The sequence below is a fragment of the Lytechinus pictus genome, chromosome 11, assembly GCF_037042905.1.
Source record: "Lytechinus pictus isolate F3 Inbred chromosome 11, Lp3.0, whole genome shotgun sequence".
NCBI lineage: Eukaryota > Metazoa > Echinodermata > Echinoidea > Temnopleuroida > Toxopneustidae > Lytechinus > Lytechinus pictus.
This window is the reverse complement of record NC_087255.1, coordinates 11,469,599-11,488,768: the sequence shown is the minus strand read 5'-3', so window position 1 is coordinate 11,488,768 and position 19,170 is coordinate 11,469,599. Positions and strand designations below refer to the sequence as shown.

The 19,170-nt window shown below is 36.4% G+C and overlaps 1 protein-coding gene across 1 annotated transcript; it reads right to left on the bottom strand.

Annotated features, from left to right (window-relative positions):
• Nucleotides 1-2,095: 2,095 nt before the first annotated feature.
• LOC129270813 (ribonucleoside-diphosphate reductase subunit M2 B-like) lies at nt 2,096-18,169 on the bottom strand. The gene is made up of 8 exons (XM_064106744.1): nt 17,938-18,169; nt 13,914-14,604; nt 13,242-13,306; nt 12,317-12,463; nt 11,390-11,480; nt 10,086-10,233; nt 7,793-8,063; nt 2,096-6,800 (listed from the first exon to the last, which is right to left on the bottom strand). The coding sequence occupies exons 1-8, from the start codon at nt 17,968-17,970 to the stop codon at nt 6,645-6,647; spliced, it is 1,602 nt and encodes a 533-aa protein (XP_063962814.1). The 5' UTR covers nt 17,971-18,169; the 3' UTR covers nt 2,096-6,644.
• Between the last annotated feature and the right edge of the window lie 1,001 nt (nt 18,170-19,170).

Below are 19,170 nucleotides of genomic sequence, written 5' to 3'. Positions count from 1 at the left end.
AATACAAAATAACAAGTGGGGATATGACATCATTAGCCCAGGTAATGAAGATTCATCAAGACAAGCCTAGAACTGTTTCACTGGAATAATGTAAATATCTAAAATTCAATAACTTTGTAATTTGTTATCCGATTTTGATTGAATTTTCAGCATTTTGCTGAATAAATTCAAGAACTTCATAATTTGTTATCCGATTTTGATCAAATTTTCCAGCATTTTGCTTTGTGAATTTTACTCTATCTTTTTGAGATATAAATATCTCAAGCCTGGACCATCCCTTTAAATAACTTTTCTACCTGGCAGCAGATACATGATTAACAACATGAACATATCATTCAATGAGTCACTTTGTATGAATTCTAATTTTTATTGAAATCAATGATATTTTACAAACACCGTTTCTTCTCTTCTGAAGTGCAAACATTACAGAAGGGTCACAATGGGATACTTTTCAGTTGCACGAATGGAGCGATATATGCTCGTTGAAAAGGTTTGTCTTAATGATTCATTATTCCGTTGGTTCAGTATTCCAAAGACGAAAATTGCATATACCTAGATATTTGGTAGAACAAAGCATGGAAAAGGCTTTGCCAATCCAACTGTTTTTGTGACACTATTTGGGAGGTTCGTAATTCAAATGGTTCATTGAGCTAAAAAGAAAATAAGTCATTAATGTGACAAAATAATTATTTCAAGTTTGATTGTCTGAATATGAAATAAGTCTTGTTAGTATGACAAGAATGAACTTTTCAGCTCTTCCAACCTTCAGAATATCAAACCATATATTTATTTTTGGAAAACAACCCAGTCAGATTAACGAACCTTCAGATTGACAAATCTATGGAAGTTTGGACTTGACGGACCTTTAAAATATTGAACACAAGGAATATTTGAACCTTCAAAATAATGGTCCCTTGGCATGAACTATAGATGGTTCTTATTCCAGAATACAATACATATTTCATAATTTGACCAACTGATAGCTGTTCTGATATTCTTTTTTATATACTTATGGGTGAAGGGTCAATGTGCAACTGAAAGTCTCTGCCGATAATGGTGCTCATTCGTAGTTCTCAACCTGTTTGTCTTTACATCTATTTCTTAAATAGTAACATCTTAATTACAAGGCTATAGCTACAGTATATTTACAATAAAGATGATATTAAAGCCAATCAGCTCCAGGCCTTGTAGACTATATGTGCTAGCCCACAACCTCATTTATCATCTATGGGTTTTTTTTTTGCAAAGAAAGATCTGTTGTGATATCAAGTTTGCTTCAAATGAGATTTACAAGTACAGAATACGGAGCTGACCATATTATTTGTTTTTCTTTTATGAATAGTCATACTGACTTCTCCTCGTTTTAAGATATTCCTCTACAAATATTATCCCTGTTTTTGACAAGCAAGTATCTCTATACTATGTCACTAAGACCATGCAAACTTGTAGTCTCATACTCACATTCAACGACATATCCCTTGATAACTTATTTTGGTTTAAATGCCAACCCTATACCATTATGATTTAAATGAGAAAAACTTCTACAATCACATAATCCTGTTAAAAAATGTACTGTTCAGTGTTTGTTCACTTGGAATTTCAGATGAAAAACCAAACAAATCTATGGGATGAAACCAATCAAGATTCATAGATAAGATACATTATAGGCCCCTAATGGTTAATTGATTTGGGGGGTAATCTCACATTAATACATATGTTGGTAGTGTAGTAGGTTTCACGGTACACCATGTATCTTTCTTGGGCAAGTGTTGGTCCTGAAAAGGACCACCCAATCTCGACGTTTTGACAAGTGGACGACATTCTCCCGAGGACGACAAGAACACACTTGTCGAAATGTCGAGTTTGGGTGGTCCTTTTCAGGACCAACACTTGCCCAAGAAAGATACATGGTATACCGTGAAACCTACTACACTATTCTTCTTCGCCATGGAAACGTTCAGAAGTTACATTATATGTAGGTAACTACCAGATTTTCCAAATGTTGGATGTAACACCAACCATTAGCCACATGAATGACGTGGTTTAGAATTGGAGCGAAATTTTAATAATTCAAATGCATAGCAAGTTGGAAGAGGAAATTTCACATAATAATTTCTTTTATTTTAGCAATCTTGACTGTATATGTAACTCTCTGCTAGTACAATGTACTAGCTAATAATAAATAAAACAGGAATAAAAAAATCTTTTCTGGGAATTTATGTAACAATATATATCTGACATCTGACTAGGAAAGTGTAGTTAAGCAGAACAACCGATTGGACAGAGACTGAAGCTTGTGGTCTAGCTAATAACATGAAAGCAATGATGCATGCACTCACAAATGCATGTATCAAAATCATCTATGAAAATACAATATTAGAATACTAATTACATAGGAATTAGACAAAAATATAAAATGCAATATGGTTATCTTGATAATATGTATCACCATACACACCTAATAGTGGTATCTTATTTCACTTTTTGCTTCATCTTTTATGTACAGTTAACAATACAAATAACATTACAGTATATACTCAATTAAAACTTCAAATAATTTACTTTGTCCCAACATTTCATTACTGTCAAAGAAGCACTTGATTTTTTAATATCAAACATCAATTTGCCTGCAATCCCTGTATACATGGTTACAAAAATTACTGTTGCAAGAACGTAGAGTGCTTTAAAGCTTTATAAAGTACATGTACATTCATATATGGTATCAAATTAATGATGATATGTAGAATTATTAATGATGTATTACAACAATGCAATAATATCCGTTGTTTTGAGAATTATATCCTGATAGTGAGTTCAATTGTTTTAAATAACCATGAAAATGTAAGGACATATAAGAACTGTGCATGCATTTTAAAAGAACACATGCACACCCAGGTGGGTCTATACAGAAATTTCCTTTATATAGTGGAATATAAAGCAAATAATCACAAATTGTTTTCATATTGTAGAGCAATGTCAATAACGACCCTCTATGACGATTAAAAAGCAGTCCTTGTTTTTGGTTCAAAACTCAGACCAAAATGAATTATGAAGCAATATTCTCTGTAATTGCTGAAAGATAAAATCATTTCTCAGCCCACAAAATATTTTTTCAATGTGATAGAATATGCTTATGATTTTATATGATAGAACTATAAAAAAAACACAATGATTTGGGTATAGTACAGGTATATACAGTACTCCAGTACTGAGAAGTATCATGAGGTGTATAATTATGTGCGTATAGTGCTTCTTGTAGATACATGTATATAAACATGAACACAATACTGGTTTCGGAGATAAATAGTGATTCAAAGAAATAATGGATAAATATGGTAAACATTCACCCCTTTCTTGGCATCCATATAAGCTTGATCATTCTCATGTCACTGGGAAAAACTGCTTCACAATTTTAGCAGATATCCTTACTAGCAAGATTACAGCTTGTAGTCCAGCACATGCATCAACTACAATACATGCATGTAGAGTAGCTAGATTTACACAAATATCATAATCAAATGTGACCCAGTGGGAGTTTCTTAAATCTGTTTGTAAGTTATACATGGCTACACACAATAGCTGATCCTTTCTAGGATGCTATATGTAAATCAGATTCTCACTCCTCTTTGATTGATTCCACTCGGCTGCAGTCGAAATCTGATCAATACAGGAAAAAAATTATAATTTTTAACAAGTATAGACCTTACATGTATGCATATGACGTCAATATCTCATATCGTACTCCCTCAGAGGATATAGGCATACGCGTACATGTAAATGGAGTTGTTAAACATCCACGGCAATGGCTTCAGCCCAGGCAACCATTTTTTCCTTATTTTCAGGGGCTATTTTTCACACCTTACTGCCTAAATAAGCAACATCAGATATGCTTTAACATTGCAATGAATGGAAAAATTTCCCAGAGCTCTTTTTTGAGTTTCCAGGCTCTATTGAGCATTTCGGGGGCAAAATCGCCTCGAGCTCCCATGTAATTTTTTTCCCTGCATTAGCCTCAAAGATGGTGAAGTGATGACAACAATGCATAAGGTCTATTTGCATGGAAAATTTGATACTGAAGTTCGATTAGGGTTACAGGAAATGCACTCCCATTATGTTACGACAGGGAAAATGAGAGCAGACCTGCCAACTTTCTACAACAAAAAAAGTATTCTTAGAGCGAAAAAAAAGTATTTTTCGACAAAAAAGAGTATTTTTTAAAATAATGTGTCTCAACATAACAATTGCCTGCCTGTTGTAGTGAGATCGGTGAAAAAACATGTGAAATTACTCTACTTGAAAACTTGATAATTCCCCATTTAAAAGTGCTTGTAGGCAAGAATTTACTTGTTCTTTTCAGGCAACAAGTTACTGGCCTGACAGTGATTTTTACCGGTCTGGGACAGGCGGACCAGCGATAGTGTCATGTGCTGTGTATTATACATACTCTATGATCGGAAAAAAAAAAAAAGAAATCATACAAAAAAGTATTGGCATATTCGAGGCAAAAAAGAGGAACAAATGCTCTAAAAAGAGAACGGTTGGCATGTATGTGAGAGGCATCCATCAAGCAAAGAAAGGGTCATCAATGAATTCTATGTAAAGTAGTGCATGAAGTTGTGCATAACTTACATACAGCTTTATGAAATGGTGCCAAATCACTTAAAATTTTACTGTTCATGGAATCTTATTCTTGATCATAAAATATATGAAAAAAAAATCATTAGACACCCCTATCAATATTGGAGAAGTAATTCTAAAGAGGGACAGGAATTCAAGAGATTTTTAAATATAATAAATAACAAAGTGAATGAAATAAACAAGGACTAAAAAAAACCTTCATTGATTATGAATAGATCATGAAAAAGTACTGACAAATATCACCATTTCAATACATTTCTGCATAAACTTCAATTTTGTTTCATACACTGGCTTTTTAGTTCATAATGGCACCTCGAAAGATTAATTCATACCAAAATTATTGCACATTTATTGTTACTTCATGTTAACAAATCTCAAGTTTGATCACATATTTTCTGAATACCATTTCTTAAAATAATAAATCCTACCAAATATTTAATATAGTATGTTAAAAGGAGTACAGTGTCATTAAACATGTAGATGAGACAATCTGCTTACTGGCTTTGGTGCAACGTAACAACGGGAGGTTTCATCACAGCTGTTTCATCAACTAAACTAACAAGAACAGCAATATCCTAGCACCTAATAAAGGTCTTCCAGCAAAATATATTAAAAATTCATCTAATAAAACACATCTTTTCATAAATATTCTAAAAAACAAATAAAACGCATCATCTCCTTCACAATATATCACATTCATCGTTTCACTCAAAAGCATCTCTGCCCACAAGGCCACATTTCTTAGAATAAAATCTAAACATGACATCACCATAATCAAATCTAGAAATGACACAATTTCTGGAATTTATTTCCGACCATTTCTTTAGAATAAATTTTGACATTGAACCAGAGCACTGATTTTGTTTTATTTAGAGGTTCCAAAAACAGAAAGGAAGGTGAAATTGTCAACGAAAATGAGCTAAAGATGATATCTTAACATCGCAACAAAATCATTTTATAAAGCAGAAAAAGCAATACATTTGCTGAACATCCTACATTCTAATTTTCCCCATTATCTGGGGGTGTGGATGATCACAAATAAAAGCAAAAATAGCTGAAAAAGGCTGGAGAGTGCTGACATAAGCTGAAATAGAAGTATATCAGTATCACTCAATTTTGTACTGAGGAAAGCTGAAATTAAGCTGAAAAAAGGTTGACATCAGATTAAACGTTGAACTCTCTCACCCCCTGATTATCCTTGCTTGGCTATGCACATCTATCTGGACCTGAAACAATCATTACCATTTATATACGATGGTATTAAAATTAGTACCTTCTATTGTGATCTGTATGGAGGCATTGAAGTCAATGTGTTCATTGTTGCTCATAACAGGGGGCCGTTTCATAAAGCTGTTCGTAAGTTAAGAGCGACTTTAAGAATGACTGGTGAACCTTTCTTACGTGCTTAACCATCGCCAATGAATATACCATTTACCACAAGAAAGGATCACCAGTCGTTCTTAAAGTCGCTCTTAACTTATGAACAGCTTTATGAAACACCCACCAGGCACAAGATGATCATGATAATTAACACAAACAAAATAATTGATAAAAACCCTCAATGCTTGTCACATTTATATTTGCAACCATACATTTCTGATTCACTTCATTATCACAAGACATTTACCATTCTTTCTTATCACTCCCAGAGAGTTGTTAATATTTCAGACAATATACCATTACAGGGCCCTGTCTTACAAAGAGTTACGATTGATCCAATCAATCGTAACTCTATGGAAATCTATCAGTGTCATAATTTCTTATACAGGAAATTTGCAAAATGTCCTTTGTAAACAAAGGAGAACACACCAAAAAGTCAAGAAATCAAAGAATTTATAGATATACATTCATATCTAGAAATTTGTTTGAACAAACATGCATTTAATATGTTGACTTTGCTGGCTTTCCATAGTTGCGATTGATCGGATCAATCGCAACTCTTTGTAAGATGGGGCCCCAGGGCTCATTCATGATGTAGTACATGTAGGAGGAAGTGTGGTCGGATCTTAGAAGTCTGCATCCAGTGTAAAGGTATGCCTATGCAGTTCAGGGGTCATGACATTCATCTTCTGGTATTCTCCGACTCGTTTCTCAAAGAAGTTTGACTTTCCTTCCAACGAGATGTTCTCCATGAAGTCAAAAGGGTTCTCGACGTTGTAGATCTGGATGAAATAGGTGAGAAGAGAGGCATGATGAACAGTGAATCAATCACAGCAAACTAGGTAATATGATCCACTATACCAGTAGGGAATTTTTGATTTCCATGTGGCACGAGGGGAAAATGGTGTGCTTGAACTTGGCATAATTGTTTCAGCTTTCCCCCAATACTTGTATGGATTTTACTTTAACTGAATTGTTTAGAGATTAAGCTAGAATTCCACTAGGCCGGTGCCAGTTACAATTTTTGTCAAGCAAAATTCAAGTTTTTGGCACGGTTACCCGCCACTAGGCACCTTATTTGCGACACTAGGCGCCACAGCCGCTTTGCATTGGTACCAACTGGCACCAAATGGCGCAAACTGGCGACGGCCCAGTGGACTCCTAGCATTACATCTTAAGTTTGTTTATTAGGTAAAATAAGAGCTTTAGAAGTAAAAAGGGATTGCTACTAGTGTTAAATTCAGTGTACTGGTAAAGGGCCATGGAGTCTGAAACCAAAGTGGCTAGGCCACGTAACAAGTTATCTCCCAACAGCATGAACACATAGCTTAACTAGCAGCGATGAGTCGGTACGATCCAACACAAAGGTTCCATTGGACCTGATATGATTTTCTCAGCACCAGTGGACAAGAGAAAAATAAATCATAAAGCTAAAGTGGTTTAGATAAACATAAAATCATGATATTGAAATTTCAAACCTTAAATTAACAAAATCGAACTAAGGAATACTGATTTGTGGGCGGGATTTCTTTATCTTCTTGCTTGAATTTATTGGCCTCTATATTATTTGTTGCCACCGTACTTGTCTATGATTTTGGCCTGAGATGGCACTATTGCTGCGAACCATCTTGGGCAAGGTGCAAAGCTATTAACAAATATAGAGGCCTGCACAGAACGAAATAAGATCTTCTTTGCATTCAGATTAATGAGAGCGTAACTAGAGAGAGGGGAGAGGCAGTGATGAGAAAACGTCTTTTGCCATACATGTACATACCTTCGGGGAATTCAGTTCCATCAGCAGTCTGTCGGCCACAAACTTAATATACTGGCTCATGAGGCGGGCGTTCATTCCAATCAGGGCTACCGGGAGGGCCTCGGAGAGGTACTCCTCTTCCAATCTGACCGCATCCCGGATGATCTCCTGGATGCGGGAGACGGCAGGAGGATGGTGGAGGTGCGAGAAGAGCAGACAAGCAAAGTCGCAGTGGAGTCCTTCGTCTCGACTGATCAGTTCATTGGAGAACGTCAGGCCTGGTAATAGTCCTCTGGAAAATTAGGATAGGAGTTATCAATATATTGATATACAGGTGGATAAAGAGTGATAAAGATTTCAATTATCACAGCACAAACTTCTCGACCATGCCCACTCTGTGACACAAGAACTTCACATTTCACAAATGTAAAACCCTTTTATACATTTCAAGCTGGATATCCCGCTAGTCGTTATCACGTTTGCCAATGCAATTTATCAGTGTTTTGTCGATACAAAAAAATATTTCCATTTCCACTCATATTGTATGAATTATATGACCTTAAACTTTGTATCCTTAATCCTATACTTGCACCGAAAAGTGCCTTAATTCACGCAGGCCAGTTGGCTGCCTCTGCTGTGATCATATAGTATAATTATTGCAGCAGAGGTGATTGGTTTGCATGGGGTACATGAATTATATTAAAGATGGCATATTTATTCGACATATACATCCCAAAGAAACCGTATTGAATTATATTATAAAATCTTCATTTAGTAAATTCATTTGTTAAATCCTATTACCTATATTCATTGAATCTAGATCAGAGTTAAGTTATTTATGTCTTCTTTCAATATCTTGAATTTTTATCAACTATTGTACCTGTATGTATGTGTATTGTAAGTATCAATCATTTTTTTAAATTGTATGCAATTCAGCCATAAGGCTGCTATGTGCAATGTTTTTTATACCGAAATAAATAAATAAAAAGTTTAACAAAATTGAGTTGATTACCCTAGAGGAGACAGTATTGACTTTGCATTAGTTACAATCCATATTCACGAGGCTTTCGTATGCAGTCATTTCCGTCACAGCCTTACATTGGAAATCTCAGTAAAATTCAAGTTTTTTATTTTAAGAGCTCTTGTATTGGCAGAAGAAAGGTATTATTATTATTATTTGTTTGGCGTCACCTGTGCCTGGGAGGCGAAAAGCGAACTGAATCACTATGACCCGCAGGTCTCTCCTCCCGATATAACTGATTGGGGGGAATGGAGGTGGACCACTACACCACTACAATTATTCAAATAATTTGTCATGGACTTTAACTTGTAGTAGGAACAAGAGGGCAATAACAAGCAAATGGTATCGCAACACAGTCTCACCCATAATAATTTAGGCGTTATAACAAGCAAAACCTCACTTGATCAATATGGAGTATTATGTAAATTTCTAAATCCCCCTCCTAAAATCAATTGCATTTCTATGGAAAGAGACAGGATATAAACACAATAAGTCACTGAGTTGCATGGCTAAGAACTCTGAATGGAGGAACATGAAGTGCATACAATAATACATCCTTCTCACTTTTCATCTCTTCTTCTTTGTATTTGCCCTTAACTCCTCTTTTCTTTAACAAATTTGGTATGATAGATAGATAGATAGCAAGATAGATAGATAGGTAGGTATGAAGATAGATACATGTAGATAGATAGATAGATAGGTAGGTGGATGGACGGATGGACAGAAGGATAGATGAATGGATAGACAAACATATATACACACAAACACGAAAAGACAGAAAGATAAACAGATAGATTGATAGATCAGGGAATTAATTATCACAAACCATATTATTAAACCAAGTGCAGTGTAGCACATAAGGCCATAAGATCAAATTAATAGAAGACCAAATTGATCTAGTCCGTGAGGTATAGGACTATCAGAGGTGGACCAACAGCTTGCAGACCCAATGGACTGTATTCTGAACTCTGACTTAACTTAGGCCATGGTCTAACTCTGTGCTAGAATTACATTCTCTGTGCTCTTGCATAATCAAATGGTGAAAAAAATATATCAGTTATCATTAGCAGGCTGTAATGACTGATTTTGTTGTCAAATGTCATTATTTGTACCTGTCATTGCCATTGAAGATTTGTGTCACCATTGGCATTCCATAGTTAATGCACAACTTTAAACTAGAGTTTAAACTAAACCTGACTTCAGAATATGAGCCACTGAATATCAACCTTTAGTTTTAACACCAAACACCAGCTCCAACACCAAACTTTAAATAATCCAGTGTCAGTTTCTTACCGTTTCTTGAACCAGAAAATGGCAGCAAACGAGCCGGAGAAGAATATTCCTTCTACCGCAGCGAACGCCACCAACCTCTCACCGAAGGTACTCTCATCTGATGCAATCCACTTCAGAGCCCAATCAGCTTTCTTCTTTACAAATGGCACTGTTAATAAATATAAAAGAAAGTAGTTGCAGCAAAAAATTATTTCATGAGAAAGTCTTTTGAATCAAGGATAATTGTCACCATATTATCATAAATATCTAAATCTGGTGCATTAATGTAAACTTATTTTTGTGAAATCATGAAATCTTGGCTCCAAACCGACATTGGGGTGATCACTAACACAGAAAATCATATATGGGACAGTGTATTGATATTGCTTGGAAAAATACTAGACATTTTTTTTCATACATACTTGCAAAAACTTTGGTGGTAATTTCATTGGATTCTGTTCGAACTCATTTTGAGATCAATACCATAACTGGTATTTATCTTTGAATTAGTATTTATTGGAATCTATACATACACCATCCGCCAATAAAATCTAGAGCTCAATTAGCTCTCTTCTTCACTTTTAAAAAGGTATTTATACATGATCAGCAAAGCTGCTTTTCATCATGGTCCTGATAATGCAACACAAAACATATAATATATAGTACAGCAATCTATGTTGAAAAGACATTTTTTATCTAAATAACAATATTGAATTCATTGTAGAAAATTAAATGTAGACCAAAGATGTAACTCAAACTACATGACATTAAGTAACCACTATTATGCAATATAAATGATCAGTTTTCAACATGGAGAACAGCTATCGATAGACGCTTGTTAAAATACATGTATGAGGCCTTATTGAGATGTTTGGAGGGAATGAATACCAGTCTGACAACTTTATATAATGAATTTGAGCATATTCAGGATTTTATTCATCAACTGCTGTAGTCAATCATCATTTTGAATTAAATGATTATTCAATTCTGTTGATCACATATTAGATTAGATTATTCACGAACACACAGTCCCTGGTTGGCATCTTAGGGGGGCGGACTCTAAAATACTATATATTCAAATGTAAGACCACTGGCCGATCCAGGGGGGGGGGGGGCACAGCTGGCCCGTTCCCTGCCCCCCCCCCCCCCCCCCCCCCGCTTTTGAGAAGCAAAATTAAAATTTGTCATGTAAAAAAGCCAATGACACAGAAGTGTGCCCCCCTTTTTAAAGTGAAGACCTTTTTTTTTTCTTGTTAAATTTTTCCTCGGAATAATGTGCCCCCCCCCCTTGGAAAATCCTGGATTCGCCCCTGTGTAAGACTTACTAGTTTGTATAGCATTGAAGAGTCTGTGCTTCTCATGTGGGTCCTTGACATACGCATCAATCAGCAGACTGTACATTTCAGAGTGAATATTCTATGGGGGTAAAAAAATAGAACATTGCTTGCAGCATCTATGTTTTGTATACAAACTGATGACTGGGAAGCATATGTACATAACATTTAATAAAAAGTTATGAACAATGATTTTTTTAGTGACTGGAAAACGAAAATAGAAAGACACGCTCCTCAGTTCTATCTTGTCCATCCAAGACAAAGCATTCTGAACTCATATTTAATGTAACCTCTGGTCTCAAGTTGTGGTTAAGACAGGTATCTCTAACAGTACAAATTAAATTTTGACACTCAAATCATTCATAAATGACTGAGAAAAAGTACTGAAATAGTTCTCTCCATTGTAAAAACACAAGAAAAGAGCCAAGTAAAGATAGCAAACATACAATATAAATGCAATTTAGAAATTTTTGGTTTCTCATATTGTTAACTCAGAGTTAGACAATAAGCAGGACTTCAGAATATGGGCCTCTGTATTTCACTCCCTCTGTCTTGTCCCAGGGGAGGGGGGTACTCAAATAATAAAGTCAGATGGGCGTCAGATTTCCTGAAGACTGGATGGGCATTCACTGACCCCAAACTTCCTGAAAAGCATCGATAATGAATGTCACAGAGACATCTTTGGTGGAAAACAAACTCCGTGTACTGTGGAACGAGAAATTTTGGCCATGCCTGCATAGCACTGGGCAACTGTCGGGCCAAGGAAAAGTGAAATAATGACTTTAGTATTAGGCACCGTAATTTCCAGAGGCATTATTGTCCACTGGTCATAAATCTTGTTCTACTCCAGGGGATTAATATCAAAATGGTGTTGAATTCACCACGGTAACCTGCCTTTAACTGAACCTTTCCACTCACCTCCATTGCAATCTGGAAGCCATAGAAGCACTTGGCCTCTGGTATCTGAACTTCTTGACTGAACCTTTCCACAAGGTTCTCATTCACGATACCATCACTTGCAGCGAAGAATGCCAATACATGGGTAACAAAATGTTTCTCGTTCGGCTAAAAAATATAGAAAAATAAAAACATGATTGATGAATATCATGTTGCAAAAGAAAAAATGTGAAAACAATGTCTTCAGCTTGACGTGACTAGTTCAAAATTGTAATATAACATTCTTAAGGTGATTTATAAATAGTAAGTGCTGTGTACTCTGCACGCAGATGCACTTAACTCATTGCAAATCATGATCAAATTCATCATGTATGTACAAATAAGTACAAGTGTGATACATATTTTCGAACAATCTTTCAACAGGAATTATTATAAGTTTTACAACATGGCCTAACTCAATTCTTGCACAAGCATCAAGCAAATAAAAGTGTAGAAGACAACAAAGAAGAGGAGGAAGTGGATGACAAGAGGGAGAACGAAAAAGAAAGAATGAAGCAGAAGGAGTAGAGGATCAGAAGAGGAGAATGAGGAAGAAAGTGAGGAAGAAAGAAGAACGGGAGAAAAAGAAGAGGAGCGGGATGAGGAAGAAAAGGTAAAACAAACAGTCAAGCAGAGTGCTTGAGGTGGTAGTACTATAAAGAGTACATGTAAAAGGGCAATTCAATCAAATATGTACGTCCAACCCCATATACATGTATACATGTGGGACCTTCAAAAAATTTTCTGTCTTTGATTTCTACATGTAGTTCTTTTGACAGTCTGTAATACTCTAAAATGACCATGACTTGGTCAGTTTATGAAGTGAAGTAAAACTTGAGGAAAATGGGGGTCGGATGTACAAGAAGGTTGATTATTTTACGGCATTGCCCGAGGGAAAATAACTAACCTTAAGTTTCTCCCAATCTTTCCAGTCTTCCTTTAGATCTACCTCCTCTGTGGTCCAGAATGAAGCTGTATATTGGGAAGGTCACAAACATATTAAGATGTTGACTGAAAGCCTTCCTACATGTACAAGTCTACAATTTTACTTCCAATTCCAGTTTCAGTTAGACCTTGACAAAGATTTATTACATTTTATTATTTTGAGCGAGTTTGTAGTGAGACATTTCCTGTATTAGAATCATAAAGTTCAATCCATCCATTCATGTAGATGAGAGACTCATCAAGATTTCATACAGTGGATTGTATTTTGCTGAAAATGACACTAGATTTTGTGAAAAGCAATGACAATACTGGTTACTTGTAATGCTTTGCAAGGGACACAGCTGAAATAGATGTCCCAAAATAGACATTCTTTGGCTCACGACTTTCTTAGCTCCATAACCCAAAGATTTGCAATCATATGCCAACGACCGACCAAGACCATTATGGGATGCAGTATTTCTTCAAGACACAGGAACTACTCAGAATTGTTCTTTCATATTTGCAATCCATTGACAACCTTTGTGTTACCAAGCCAAGACCTCAAAATAAGTTATGTAACTGGACCGCATTTTACTTTATGGATGATCAGCCAAGCCACACATACTATACACATATATATGTACAAGTAACTTACCCATTGCTTTCTTGTAAAATCTCCAAACATCATGGTACTTTATTGGGAAGAGAACAAATCGCTGTGGATTAGGAGTCAAAAGAGGTTCATCTATGTCCTTTGCCACCTTCTTAATAACATCTGAAGTCCTTGAACTTTGTTTCTCTGGGCTTTTGGTGGCTTCATGATCTACAAGAACAGTATCCTGTCCATCTAATCTGGACACATTTGATTCTGTTGAAGCATGAGAGTTGAATGATCTACTACTGTCACCAGGCTGTATGGTCTCCATAGACCTTGTCGATATCCTCTGAAGGGCACTGTCTTCTTCCTCTTCATCACTGCTTACGTTGAGGAGAACTGTCATTGATGAATCAAATGTTTCAAGACTTGGTGTGTCTATGAGCTGGGATGTACTGGACACTTCACCATCCAACCTACACCTAGTGTCTCCATGGTCTGTCTCGTCTCTGGTGAGGTCAAGCTGAGAGGCAACGATGGCTTCTCCATCTTCATCAAGATCCCTGTTGGTCTGAGAGTCTGGTGCCATATCTACAGACATCATAGATACCTGAGAGGAGGGCATAACATCATCTTCTTCATTGCCACGGTGATCAAAACCGTCCACATCTCCTCCTCCTCCTCTACTGATTAGATTTGGCATCTCTGCTTTGCTTCTCTTCTTCTTGGACTCGAGGGTCTCAATCACCATCTAGGATAAAAGTATATAAAAATATTCAGTAAAATAGGACTGCTTTTAACATAAGAATTAAGTGCATACTCTACTGATATAAGTATCTTGGCATCAGAGTTCCATGGGTTAGGTACCTTGTCAAAAGTCTGTGCTGTGTCTCTTAGCAGGAACTACACTCTAATGGCTCTATGCATCTTTTCATAGTGGCTTTCCTGCATTCCCTAACGTTTTGCCTAGGATTAAGTGTGAGAATTGGTGCCGATTGGCCGCTTGCGGGATTCCCATGCAAAAGACGCTGAGCTCTGACTTTGACAAGATACCTTAATCTGTAACTCAAGGAAATGATCTATATCTCAGAGAGTTACAACGTACGAGTGAAATTCACTTGTATATCCATAACATGACTATAACCTAATTACTGCAGTTACTGCATAGCATTACCGCGGTAAATGAGCAAATCAAAGTTAGCAATGAAAATTCATTCGATCGGGCGACTGCACAGCTAAATGCATGTTTGCATGAAATTTGATTGCTAACTTCAAGTCCTTTTGTAACTAATTTACAAAGTATGGCTTACTGTCAGCAATGGTGTCAAGATAAAAGCCAAAATAAAGCTGTTTGTGATGCCCAAAATGGCTGAAATTCAGGTAATGGATTGATTAGAAATTAAAGAGTAAATCTTGGAAAACAATTTAAAAAGCTAAAATAAGTTAGCCAAACTGAGGGAAAATTAGATAAAAATAGTTTGCCAAATTTTCATTTGGGCTGGCAAAGAAAGTCTGCTAGTGCTGTACAAACTTATATCCTTCCTTTCTTTCTTCTCTTTTAACATCAGCCCTCTCCCCATCCTGGAGGGCATTTCATCAACATTTTCATCTGACAAGTTGTCAGATCTAAAGCCCGGTGCACACTGTGCGATTCGTTGCGATCCAAATTTTAAAGAAATTGAAATAGCTGTCGATATGAGCATTCCAACCAATAAAATCTTAACGTTCAGAATTTAGAATGGTGGTAGGACTACGGAAATTGGAATTCAGTCCAGTTCAAGCCTCCCTGTAGGAATAAAAGCAAATTCAAATCGTAATGACATCATCATCGACTGCGACTTGATGCCAATTTGGACTTCACCATGACCACAGGGCTTGCCGCAAAGTAAAATGATTAACAATATGGCAAACTTCAAATGAAGATATTTTACTTCTTAGAACATTCACATTTAATGCAAAATGCGAGTTATTAAGAAATCGCATTGAATTGGATTGCAGAGTGTGCTCTGGGCTTAAGTTTTCTTGATTTTGATTGGCAGAGAAGCACAGTTCCTATGGCAACTGTCAGATAAAATGGGACTTGTTGGATAAAACTTTTGACACATCTCTTTTTGATTCATGAAACCATTCTCAGTTTGGAAGAGTTCCATATGCACCCCCACCAAAAATAACTAAAGATTCTGGGGCCACGGAAGCGGGGGGGGGGGGGGGGGGGGGGGGCTTCAGCCCCCACTTTTCCCACTTTTTTCAAAAACGGTGTACAAAAACGACCATGTGATTGTGATTTTTTGCATGGTCAGCCCCCCCCCCCCACTTTGAAAACTGTTCCGCGTTCACTTCAGATTTTTCTATCATTTTTTTTTACTGTTGCTTATCTTAGTTGGGACTCTAACTCACCTTATTGTATCTGCAGTCAAGGCCTCTTCCCGCTATGCTAGCGAGAAGCACTGATATTGGAAGGGGTTTTCAGCGATTATCAGATGATAGTTCGACTAGTCTTGACTCAGAGACCCTTTACTGACTAAATAAACCAATGTCTATGGACAATTACACGCACTAGATCCTGCTTGAAATTTGATGGAATAAAGTCATATTTTGGTATTTATTTCCCCTCCCCCATCATATGCATGTATAAGTTCTATATTAGGGCTAGATATATTATTTTTAACCTTCTCCATATTTTTATTTTTCAATTTTAGTGGGGGGTACATATGGAACTCTTGCCTTCAGGGCTAAGGCATACCACCCCCTCCCAACAGTAAAATATCACTCTTCAAGGATTTCCAGCCATATTTTAAAAAAAATTGGATCCTCCTGGCCAATCAATGGACCCAGATACAAACTAATGTTACACATACTAGAAAGCAGTTGCACAATGTCAATGGACCGAAAATCAGCCAGATAATCAAAATACCACATGCCAGGCATGGTTTCATTTGTCTGGCTGTTGACACTCATTCAATGAACAAGGTTATGATATAACCTTGTTCTCAGTTATATCTCCATGTGTGGCAAAATAAGGATGGCAATTTTTGGCTTATTTTCTCTTTTTCTTTGGGACAAATGCTTGATTTTTTTACACTGACAGTTTCCATTACACCTATTCTTCATACAACTTGGCCCTTAAATAAGTTTGATTCTTTAAATTATTTTTTTCTTAATTAAAAATAGAGATAAAAAAATGAAAATTTTCTTGCCATATTATTTTCCACCAATAGAGGGCGTACACAAAAATATGCCCAAAATTCAAGTTTTTGAGCGCTCTAGTGAATACAAAAATTATTCCCAAGTTACTTATGAAAAATAAATTGCAACTATATGGAAATTAGTAATTTTGGTCACAAAAATGATATTTTAATGATTTTCTTAAGTGTGTGCTCTGTACAGCATTGGCATGACATAGTCCTACCTGTAGATTCCCCACAGGCAGGGTGGTTGCAGTGAACAAGTGGCTGTTGACTCACACTAGTGCGAGGTTAGTATTAGCATAACCTACTAACCTCGCACCAAGAACCGCATTTGGCAGTGGATTTTTTACTAGTGGGTCGCGCATGCCGGACGCCATTCTGGCGTCCACAACACACGACTTATATGGCTTGATTTTTTCTGTGCTCGGCGGCATGTAATTAACCCTTGAGTGGGCTGGTGATCAGCACAATGATTGTGCAATAAGGTTTATCGCTAATCAGAACCGCAATGCATCATGGGATCGAGAACAAGGCAAGTTAGCTAAGCTACGCACACTCACACTGCGGTCTCTGTCCCCTTTTCAATCCCATCATGCTTCGCGGTGCAGCTTCCTCCGGCTCTGTTGATATTTGCTGATACAAGATAAACCTTATTGTTTTCAATTAAACAAAAGCCAAGTTAGTTAGTGAATGATTTTACTCTCCTTGCGTCTACAGACTTCCCCTTCCCCTCCGTCATTCGGACTCAACCACGAAAACTTGATAACCTCCATTCACTTTTGTGCATAAGATATCGCACAGACCTTCTTTAGGAAATAGCCACCGGCCGAGTTAACTAACAAACCAAACATCTTAGTCTTACTCGATACTCCAAACTCGAACTCAAATCGAATTACCTGTGGTCTCTTGTTATTTTTGAAGCTATCCATCAATGAGGCAATAATGAAAGTTTCAAATGAGGTTCCATCTCAAAAGAAGCACAAAATAAACTGCAGAAACAGCGCTTGCGCTTGTGTAAGTTCAGTTTCCCAGTCCCAGACCTTCCTCGAGCTAGACAATCGCGTTACGAAAAGAGTGTACATGTATTTGTTTTGCGTAATGACAGCGAGCTGAATCGATGTTGCGTATGTAGGTTTTACTTGGGCGCTATTACACACTCTGTTTACAATGTCCAAGAAAAAATGGTCTAAAACCCCAAACAACTTATGGGTTTAAAGGACCGCTTGGAAAATTCTAATTTTATCTTATTTCGTAATGTAATCAATGTGATTGCAAGCATGTTCTTGCATGCTGTTGTTGACATTTACACGCCCCGGCCCAAACAAGGCCAAAAATAATAATTTAATTCGAATTATGCATTATTTTACCAAGAACAATAACTCTTTCTCTTGGTCCTGGTATGGTATGATGCTAAAACATTCTGCCTGTTGACAAAATTTATGATTTTTTTTGTGTGTGTGCATGTTATTTATGCAATATATACCGTACTTTTCGTTGTGTATGACTTATGGCTATGCCCTATTGTGATTTTATGGTTGGAAAATCATATGAAGAGGATATATCATTTAAAACAGAACAAAACAAATAAAATAACAACAACAAAACAAAAACAAACGACGCGACAACCTGCAAGCTTATAATTGCACTCGTTCCTGAAGCGTATACTTAGCACAATGATGAGCCAAAATTTTGAGGGGCCAGATATGGCAGGTATAGAGCAAAAATCTAAAGAGATATGCGTGTGAGCCAAGCGAGTAAAAAATTGAATTAAAAACTGAAAACTGACGTTTGTTGTTTTAGTTGTTGTTGGAAGACAGTAAGACTGAAGATTTAAGGATCCTATAGCTTTATTTTCAGACAGAAATTAAGATGAGGTATCTCATAAGACCTTGATGAATATATGTAAGTATGAAGCGTGAGCTGAAATATTTCGATATTTCTTAATTAGGCCTATTTAGAGCTGAAAGTTGAAACTTTTAAAAAGTAAGTTCAGCCTGAAGAAAAGTTTGTTGTAAATAGGCCTATAGCAGAAAAAATCATTAAAAATATTGATGAAGGTTTGAGGAAAATCCATTAAAGATTAAGAAAGTTATTACAAATATAAATTTAAGATTTGTGACGTCATAAGC

Excerpts from the sequence above, each read along its gene's own strand:
- LOC129270813 (XM_064106744.1), bottom strand. The coding sequence starts at position 17,970 with ATGGATAGCTTCAAAAATAACAAGAGACCACAG. Across the intron at positions 12,464-13,241 it reads AAGATTGGGAGAAACTTAAG|CCGAACGAGAAACATTTTGT; the intron begins GTTAGTTATTTT and ends TATATTTTTTAG. Across the intron at positions 10,234-11,389 it reads CTTCAATGCTATACAAACTA|TGCCATTTGTAAAGAAGAAA; the intron begins GTAAGTCTTACA and ends ATTTATTAACAG.